Here is a 10,330-nt window from a genome sequence, read left to right as displayed (position 1 = left end):
CCTGGAAACCATCTCACCACAAGGCCCATTTAGTATAAAAGGATAAGACATGATTGTTTTCTAATGCTAATTTTTTCTTGCAAGCATTGATTAGGTGAGATTATTATGAAAAAACATTGTGACTTTAATTAATGTAAAGTATATTAAGCAAAAGGGCCAAGAAGAATTAACATCCATTCTTAAGTATCAGGGCTATTCAAGGTTAACAATGTGAATGACACAGACCCACATTATTTTAGAAATTCTATAGAAAGATGTCCAGTGCCATGAACACACACATTTAATTTGACTTTCCATGTCTCATTCAAAGTTAGGCCATACATACTGTAGCCTGTATAGACTATCAATGAACGGATATGAATGCATGTCGTGAAAACAGTGGAAGCTCGTGTGAATATTTATCAGCTCCTGCACCTTTAAATCTCTCCGCTCCTCCCTCGTCTCAATGACAAGCCCGCAGTGCCTCAACGCATCCAGTGGTAATGACAAGCCAGAGGCGCTCCATGGGCCAGCATGTCAAATAACAGCAATAACCATGGGCTTTAGTGTTAGCAACTCATCCGAAACTCACACCTCGAGACACTAACGAGACGTATTTGGGCCGTTTTGTGTGTCTGCGGGCGAATCAAAGTTTGAGCGGGCTCTCAAATGGACGTCGATGGACTGGAATGAAACCTCCACTTCTATCGGACTGAAGGAAGGAGGGAAAGAAAACTCTGCATGTTCAAGTTTCCTGCTGCAACCAGAGGGGCATCGGTGCGTGCGTGTTGGATGTGTGTGGGGAAGTGTGTGTTGGGTGCGTGTGTGTGCGCGCCCGCAGGACCAGCAGCAGCAGCAGCAGCAGCAGCGGCGGCGGTGGCGGTGGTGGTGGTGGCGGTGGCGGCCGCGGGAAGGGAAGGGAAGTTTAGCGCCGTGATTTGTCTTCTTTCCCTCTATTCTGTTGCTGTGTTGTTTTTCATGCCACACCAGCGGACAGGCGGATTAACGTCTCCCTGATGAAAATTAATCATGTGTGGAGCGGCTCTGTGATCGTGACTTTGATGATGTCGAGTAAGAGCGTGGAGTGGCTGCAGGAGGAGCTGGAGTCCGGGGCCGGCTCTCTGCTGCTGCTGGACTGCAGAGCCCATGAGCTGTACGAGTCCTCGCACGTCGAGTCGGCCATCAACCTGGCCATCCCGGGCCTCATGCTCCGGAGGTTGAAGAAGGGCAACCTCCCCATCCGCTCCATCATCCCCAACAACGAGGACAAGGAGAAATTTGTCAAGCGGTGCAAGACGGACGTGGTGGTTCTTTACGACGAGGCGACCTCGGAGCGGCAGGAGTCCGGGATTGGGAGCTCCGTGCTGGGGCTGCTGCTGCAGAAACTGCGGGACGACGGGTGTAAGGCTTTCTACCTGGAGGGTAAGACCAGCCGGCTTTAAACCAAGGCTTCTTCTGTCTTGTTGTGGTTGTTGTTGTTGTTGTTGTTGTTGTTCCTTTAATTCATAAAACGGACACGTTTTTTATCTAACTTACTGCGACTGTTCCAATGAGGCATGGTGCAGCTGTTCTGAAGGTGTCTCACGAAAGAGTGAACAATTCACGCTGACAACAATAAGTCTTATATTTAATTGTGATTTGTGTGTCCGTGTTTTATCCTGTTTCAGACTCTGTGGCGTAGCCCATCTGGACCGAACCGCTTTGCGACATTATATTATTTTGAATTGGGAAACCGCATTTCCACATGTGACAAGCCACTCGTATTTACACCGTTATTACAGATCGTCGAATAGATTGTGGGTCTTTAGCGACACTTAAAATAAATCCAGCTGTTATCCGACAACAGACTAAAGTTGGTGTCTTATTTCTTATTTTTGACCTATAATGAGCCAATTCTGTAACGCATGTTATTGGGCTAGCTGTTATTAGGCTACGCAATGAAAAACGCAAAGCTGCACTGTTCTGTCAAAGTTCATAATGTACAGTATATGTAATGAACTTTGACAGAGCAGTTCTTTCACTTAAGATAATTGATTGTCTTTTTTATTCTTATTCCATTATAGGACGTAGCCTATACTCTCTTAAATTATAGTCTGACCTAAAGAAGCATTTAACAATGTCTCAATTTATAGTGCTAGATCAAATACGTTTTCAATTATATGGTGCAAAAATGGCCCCGCCATGTTGTGTTCCTTCAGGGAAAGACTGGCGTTTTTTTCATGAATGAGCAGAGAAACAAGGAGAACTCTGAATAATCGTCCAGTAGGAAAATTAAAGATAGTACAGTCAGGCACGGGTAGAACATGTTGAAAACGTGATTGCATCCAATATGTGGATGTAGCCGGCCAATTTGAGTTATTAAAAATCAAAAAAACTGTTTTACTGGACTCACAAGCCGAGCTGCCATTCACAAAAAGTCCACTGAGCTGAGTAGTGAGTGCTCATTCCTCCCAGGGCTCAGCTTTTCTCAATGGAGCACATCTGTCCGGCCTGTTTACTCAGTCTTAATGACGTAATTAACACGTTATTTTTTCTGTTGTCTGGCACGTTGATAAGTAATGTAGTGGTGCATAAAAAATGGTATGACTAAAATAACTGAATTGTCACAAAAATCAATTTTATTTTGTGTTTATTATTGATGTATAAAGCCTTATTATGATATACTGGTACCTATTTTAAAACAGTTTTTTGTTTCAAAATCCATGTTTTTGTGTTATTCATCTATTTAATTTCCTGTCATTCAGGTTCATCATCCACCTCCTGTATCATGCAGACTTGACATTCAGCTGCCATGTTGCAGATGTTGTATTAAACAACCAGAGCACATTTGGTTTATACCAGTAAAATGCTTTACTTGGTTTTATCCTAATAGTGATTCTGTTCTTTTCCTTGTCCTCAAGGGGGCTTCAACAAGTTCCAGTCGGAGTATCCCGAGCACTGCGAGACAAATTTGGACTGCTCGTGTCCCAGCAGCTCCCCACCAGCCTCCGTCCTCGGTCTGGGAGGACTCCGCATCAGCTCTGACTGCTCAGACGGGGAATCCGACCGCGAGCCGGGCAGCGCCACAGAGTCAGAGGGCAGCCCGCTGCCCAACAACCAGCCAGCGTTTCCCGTCCAGATCCTGCCGTACCTTTACTTGGGCTGTGCCAAAGACTCCGCCAACCTGGATGTGCTCAGCAAGTACGACATCAAGTACATCCTCAACGTGACGCCCAACCTGCCCAACATGTTCGAACACGAAGGGGACTTCAAGTACAAACAGATCCCCATCTCTGATCACTGGAGCCAGAACCTCTCTCAGTTTTTCCCCGAGGCCATTTCATTCATTGGTAAGTAAAGAGGACACTACTGAGTTTGTGTGTCTGTGTGGGTTCTGTTCTTTTACAACAGATCTTTTTGGTAACAGCAGTGTAACCATTATTTTGATTATGTATTTGTCCAAGGTGACATCTTCAAATTGCTTGTTTTTTGTGATTAACAGTCCTAAACGCAAACTATCATACATGACAAGGAAAAGCTGAAACCGGCAAACATTGTGTGTTTTTGCTTGAAAAATTGATAAATGATAATCAAAAGAATTGGCAAACATATTTCTGTCGAGCAATTGATAAATTAAACTTATAAAAGTCAGAAAATAGTGACAAATGCTCTTAACAGTCTTCCAAAGGCCAAGTTGACATCTTCAAAATTACCAGTTTAAAACCCAAAAATATCCGCTTAATATTATATAACACAACAAATATTTATATTTGACATTTAGCATGTCAGGTTTTTGCTAAATTAAAAATGACTTAAATGGTCAATTAATTTATCATTTGCTTCAACACTAGTGTTGTTAAGTGTATCCTTGATTACTCTCTTTGCCTACATTTATCCTAGATTTAAATCATATATCATGTCAAAAAACAAACTTCTTCTTTCTGCTATGTAATAGGTTTTGTGGAAATACTTTAAAACTGGATTAGTTGGATATTGTCTTAAGGCTCTAACCCACCAATGCAACGGCCGGCCGTCGGCAGAAAAGGCCGTCAGACTAATCATTCAGCGCCTATCGGTCCAAAAAGTAACTCGGGACACACCGAAGAGACGCCGACTTGTCGTACGTTCTGCACGTGCACAAGACATAATGCGTTCTTATAGCAAGTGCCAATAATCTGTATTGTTGGCCAAAAAATGAAAACCGTAAATGATGAACGCGTCATGTGGGTCTGGCTTCTCCCGAATTTCAAAGCCAACCATAGTGGTGGCTCGTTCGGAGTACGATCATATCTGCCTGGTCAGTTTAAAAGATTTTTGTCCGATTTTGAGAGGCATTCATCCCGCTCATCCCGGTCGTCATTTCCGGGTTAGCACTCCACCAATCAGATTGGTCATTGAGTCCGACTGCCCACTGGCCCAATTCAACAAATCAAATCGGCCCAAAATAAAGCCGACGGCTCCTCCGACTGACGACGGCACGGAACACACCAACCAGACTGAAGTCCCGACGGCTGATAATCCGACTGGTGTGTCAGGGCCTTTAAAAATTGTTTTGGTGAGCTGTAATTAGACGAGTTAGCTGTATTTTACTATTCCTGATTATACATGTTATATCACAGAAATATAAAGCAAAGTTTGAATAAAACATGGAAATAGATCTTTTGAGAATAGGTTCATGCTGAAGCCACAAGAATGTCAGCCCCTCGTTTTGTCCCATTTTCAGTATTTCCCATCATTTCCTTCCTTCACTCTTACTTTATTCCCAGAGAATGAGGGAAAAAGTCTTTGTAGTTGTATTAGATTGTCCAGACCCCCGACATTTTTCTTTCTTTTTTACGACTAAGGTTTCAGCTTAGGTGGGAGAAGTGTGACATATGCCAGAGCCAGAGGTCATGGCACATTTGTGTCATGCCGATGTTAAATATTGCTGTCTGGCTGGCAGTAATGTGCAGGGATTACATCAGACTTTAGTAACAGCAGGGTAATTATGGGTAAAGGGGAGAAGCTCTGGCTGAGAGGGGGACCCAGATGTGACCTTGCAGTGTTTGCTTTCATACTGCGGATTCCTCAAATATCTGAAATTATTGTGTGAACGTCTGGAGATGGAGGAATTTGATGCTTTCTGGCATTTTAAAAGCATGTTAAATGGGCAATTCTTGCATTAGCATGTGTAAAGCACAAATAAAGGGATACTGCACAAGTCTGTAAAGATCAGTTCAGAACAGATTAACCACTGGTTACTTATTTGAAATCTATTTGAGTCTCAAATAGTTGTGGAAAGTGAGCACACATCACATATACATTTGATTTGGTATCCGCTTGGCAGCCGGAGCTTGTGAGCCAACTGACCCTAATCCTACAACAAGAGATGCAGGCCAAGAGAGTGAGGAGAGGCAGAGATAGAGATGAAGGAAAGAATAGGAGTGAGAAAGAAGAGGAAGAAAGGAAAGAAGCACTTAACTCTGGCCCTAATGGCCTGAAGTGATGCAATTGCAAGGGCTGGAAACTGATAGAAGGTGGGCAAATGTAGCCTGTTAATAATGTAAGTTGTTTTTCTATTCAGGTTTTTCTACAGACTGAAAGCTAGAAAGCAGACTGACTTTCTGCTGTCATTGAGAAAGGTCATTCTGGATTTAAGATATTAATAAGTAATATATAATAAAATGTTTTAAAAGAAAGATACAATTCTCAGCTACAGTGTTTCGACTCGGAATACGCCTGCGTTATGCTGGGTTGCTAACTTTCAGTGGAGTTGTATTGTGATTTATATAATGTGTAATATCCTTAAAAAGTCTATATTGTTCTATTAACTTTTGTTACACAAATGATTCTAATATAGTTGTAATTAAATATTGTTATTGTTTGAGTTTGTCTAGAAATGTGGAACTCAGCCCATTGCTTTAAAGTGCCTGAAAACTTGGTTGTAAGCCATAATCATTTTTTATAACATTAAAGAGTCATGCATTAATAAGCATGAATCACATTTAAAGTTATTAAACAAATATTCATAGGCATTATTTATTAGGTTTCACACTGAAACCCCTCAGGTCTGATCATAGACGGTTGTGGCAACATGTTTTTCCATCTGAGCCCCGCCAACTCCAAACCAGTGGGAAAAATAAGAAATATGTTGTGTGAAACCAAAACTGTCCCAACTTTGGCAGAAGATTGTGTTTATGTAGGATCTAATCGTCCATAGTAACAAGCATATCGACAAAATAGGTTTTCAGAGCCTTTTACATGAATAACTGCTTGCACTATATACTTCAAATAAAACAGCAGCAAAATCATCATTAAACACTTCCTGATAAAATGCCATTAAACCAAGCATATGACATACAAACATACAAACACTTAGAACACAGTAACACACTAATATATCTCAATTCATAAGCACATCGACACAGCAGAGAAACAAACAGGAAAAATATACGCAGACGAAGGAGTGGAAGCACTGCTGGGTCTTTCTTGTATTCAACCACACTTGCTCCTTGGATATTGTGTTTATCTCTTATGTGAAGGGCTCGCTGCATTAGTGAAAAAAGATCTCATTTCTGAAATTTATTTCTAAAAAACATTTCTTAAATGTCTCTAAAATTGCCATGTAAAATAAAGGTATTTTATTTTTTTGCACAAAACCTACTACATGCTTTGGATTGTTTTTGAAGGAGACATGCAATGTAATGTGAATTTAAAGACTTTTGCTTCTGGCTAATTTATAACATGAAGATGAAGCACAGGTTTTAATCTAGACCTCTCTCACGCTGTCCTCTTCTCGTCTTTCTCCCTCTCCTCCGCAGACGAGGCACGCTCAAAGAAGTGCGGCATCCTGGTGCACTGTCTGGCCGGGATCAGCCGCTCGGTGACTGTCACAGTGGCCTACCTGATGCAGAAGCTCAACCTGTCGCTCAACGACGCGTACGATTTCGTCAAGCGGAAAAAGTCGAACATTTCCCCAAACTTCAACTTCATGGGCCAGCTGCTGGACTTTGAGCGGACGCTGGGCCTCAACAGCCCCTGCGATAACCACTCGACCTCCCCGACGCACGACCAGCTGTTCTTCACCACCCCCACCAATCACAATGTGTTTCAACTGGACACGCTGGAGTCCACATGAAAATAAGAGGGGGGGACTGTCCCTTTTTTGGGGGGTTTAAAGGTGGTGTTGTTACCAAGGTAACAAGCGGCTGCACTGGAGGGAAGCAGCCAGTTTTAATGAATGTTTTAGCCTTGTGAGGCTCGTTGTCTGAGAGCCTGGGCCAAAGCAGCGTCGGAGGGGCAAGGGAGCTCACAGATGCCCCATTTTAACTACATAGTAGTTAAAAAAAGAGAAAAGGACTTTTTTTAACCCAGAGGGAGAACTGAGAGATGGGTTTACGATGGCGTCCTCCTTGAGTTGAAATCAAGGCAGGTAAGAACCCAGATCAACTTGTCTTCTCACGCAGAACGGAGGAGACTTAACTAACTGAGAAACTGAGCGAAAGACACAGCAGGACAGACAGCTTCATACAAAGATAGGAATTATCTACAGCGCATGACTTATGAGACAACAACATCCTTTCTGTCTTTCTGTCTCGGCTCTCGAGGCCGAGCTAAGTGGTGCCAAGTGGAAAATCTGGGATTTCCTTGTAGGAAATCTCACTCTACTGAATGAAGAGTTTAACAAACCAAGGAATTAACACACACACACATACACAAACAAAGTATGTATGTTTGTACTGTATGTACTGTATGTCTGTTAACGTACATATTAGGAAATGTGTGGGCAATCCTTAACAAACTCAGTATGTCTATATGCAGTTTTGTATGTGTTTGTGTACATTTACGCACAAATCTATTCCTTATATAAATATATACACATAGAAATCTTACCTATCCAATCCAACCATGGTTTAAGAGATTGTAAAACTAAAGAAGGGGAATGGGTGTGGCGACGCCAACAAAGAGGAACGTTATTTCTAGTTGTCTTTTTTTCGCATTTCTTTTGGGTTTGTAATGACCTAATGCAGTTTGCACAGTGGTGTAGCCATTGACTTGTTGGCACATGGAGCCGGTGCTGGAAGCAGGCAGATAAAGAGACATTCAGAGAAGAGGAGCGGAGAGGCCAGTCCCAGGCTGCGACGAGTCCCGACAGCTGCACAGTGGAGTGGAGGGGGGGAGTAGGAACTGGCCCCTGAACATAGGACGAGGTTAAGGGGTTAGAGGGTCAGGTTAAGGGAAAATACAAGCAGCGTGGTAGAACTAGGGCATCGGGGTTGGATATGGGTAAAGATACTGTAGAATTCACATTTGGCCAATTGTTTTCAGGTTCCTAGTTCCTACTTCCATATGACCATTCATCCTGTTGCCATATGTGAAGTACAAGTTTTCTCACCAGCCTGTTTTGGTTAGTTTAGTTGTTTCATTTCAGTTTGAAACTTTACTATTTCATCACAGCATATTGTCTGAACATGATTTGCCAAACTGGTTTCTCACAGGTCTGATGGATGCTTAGGCAGTGTTAACCTTTATTTGGCAACTTATTTCAGCAACGTTAGGCAAGGAAGTGCCTCTAAACTTCTTTTTGCCAAAGGAGAAGCAATGCAAATATATATTGGAATCTAGGACAAGGGATTGTATTCTAGTCTTGGTGTTGGGATTAAGGTGGACTGGGACTGGCCTCAGATACAGACTGCACTTAGCTACTTCAATAGCTTCACATCCCTTAACTGCATTGGAGGAAAAAAAAGGGAGGTCGCTCCGCAAAGGGATCACCCATTTTGTCAAAGAAAAGTTTGTCTGATTTGATATAAATATATAGCTAATAGTAAACAGATCCATGTTATTTTGTATACCTGAGCATGCTGTGGTACTGTTTGCTCTCTTACAGTAGACATAACTACAAGTTGGAAGTTGCTTTATGAGTTGGGAAGATGAATGATGAGGACCGTTTTTTTAACTGCTGTTGCTGCTGAACACAGCAGCACACAGCATGTGGTTAAAGAGTTTTTTGAATACCTGTCCACATCATAAGCACCTAAACTAGAAAGAGTCCAAAAACGTGCAAATGCTGGGGTAGTTTTCCAATTAATGTAGGTTTCCTCTTATGAATTGAACAACACTGCAGCTCTTACAATGCATGTCCACAGGTAGCGTAATTTCCACGCTTCCCATTCATTGTCTTTTTATGCAGACGCGCAATGCATTCTGGTTGCGTTGCAGCGAGTTCTGAGAGACAGGGCTAGTAGCCCACTCCTCATTTGCACAAATTTCAGGTCCAGGCTACATTATGCAAATCAGGGGCGTCCATCACACATCACCTTCTCTTGAAACTCCATAAAATCTTTAAAACTGACCGCTGTAGATCTAAATTGAACACATATTCAGAATTGCATAGCTTAATTGTCGCATTCTCGTTGGTCCGGGAGCAGACAACCCACAGGTAAAAGCGTTTCTCCAAGTTTTGTTTGCTTGTGTGAAAATAAACTGATAACTGCTAGTGGTAAGGTCGTAAGCATCCAATGCTGAGAGGCGTGGCAATTCCTCACGTCAAAAAAACATCACTGTGGACATATGTACCCTTAGACTTATGGCAATGTCTGTTGGAACACTGGGTGTTGTACAAGTACATTTTCATAGTCTTATTCTAAATCTATCATACTTTTTGCTTGTACGAGTCAGATTCAGCTTGTTACTCCACAAACATGTCGTAAATCGGTAATTTCAACCTGATTATTGCCACTTGGTCATGAGAAGTGCTCCATCCTGAGTTGTGTTCGTTAGTATAATCAGCGCTTCAAATGCTTTATAAGGCTACCGCTTTCATTCACAAAAATTTTAACCCAGAACGAGATCTGCAGACATAACATAACATTTAGCAGTGACGGTGGTCTTATAACTGCCCCGTGAGCCTTACCATACCTTACGACAGAAATATAGTGGGAATGTTTTTGTTAAAAGCAAACTACAGAGGTTTCAGGTTTAGAGTGTGGTGATGTGGACATGGTCATAATAGAAACAAAGAACTGGGTTTCAGAAGGGACAGCAGTTGAATCTGAACAGGGTTGGTTCTAGCTGGCCTTATATTATCTTTCTAACGTCTTTCTAATGCTGACTGTTCAATACTTTGTATCTCAAAGAAAAACATAGTGTAAAAAGACAAAATTAAATCTTTGTTTATCTGTTATTTGAATCAAAACATGGTAATAATAGACAGAAAGCTGTCTTTTTTTTTACCGTAATGGGTCACACAAGATCCACTTTGTTACTCTGCAATATATCAAAAACACTTTTTTTGCAGTATTTTGTATATCCAAGACCTCAACATTTTTAAAATCTTCTTCTTTTGTACTATATCTAATTCTAATATTCTAACTATACAAGATCCAGCTTG

General features: G+C 41.8%; 1 protein-coding gene across 1 annotated transcript; it reads left to right on the top strand.

Moving 5' to 3' along the window:
• Window positions 1-447: 447 nt before the first annotated feature.
• dusp7 (dual specificity phosphatase 7) lies at window positions 448-9,846 on the top strand. Its single transcript, XM_034868929.1, has 3 exons — window positions 448-1,401; window positions 2,880-3,308; window positions 6,759-9,846. The coding sequence occupies exons 1-3, from the start codon at window positions 996-998 to the stop codon at window positions 7,073-7,075; spliced, it is 1,152 nt and encodes a 383-aa protein (XP_034724820.1). The 5' UTR covers window positions 448-995; the 3' UTR covers window positions 7,076-9,846.
• Window positions 9,847-10,330: the final 484 nt, after the last annotated feature.

The sequence above is a fragment of the Etheostoma cragini genome, chromosome 4, assembly GCF_013103735.1.
Source record: "Etheostoma cragini isolate CJK2018 chromosome 4, CSU_Ecrag_1.0, whole genome shotgun sequence".
NCBI classification, from domain to species: Eukaryota; Metazoa; Chordata; class Actinopteri; order Perciformes; family Percidae; genus Etheostoma; species Etheostoma cragini.
The sequence above is the reverse complement of the archived record's forward strand: the minus strand, read 5'-3'. Positions and strand labels throughout refer to the sequence as shown.

What these genes read in the sequence shown, in the direction of transcription:
- dusp7 (XM_034868929.1), top strand. Translation starts at nt 996, where the DNA reads ATGAAAATTAATCATGTGTGGAGCGGCTCTGTGATCGTGACTTTGATG. An exon ending in TAAGGCTTTCTACCTGGAGG is followed by an intron (nt 1,402 to 2,879) that starts GTAAGACCAGCC and finishes CTTGTCCTCAAG; the next exon opens with GGGGCTTCAACAAGTTCCAG. An exon ending in CGAGGCCATTTCATTCATTG is followed by an intron (nt 3,309 to 6,758) that starts GTAAGTAAAGAG and finishes TCTCCTCCGCAG; the next exon opens with ACGAGGCACGCTCAAAGAAG.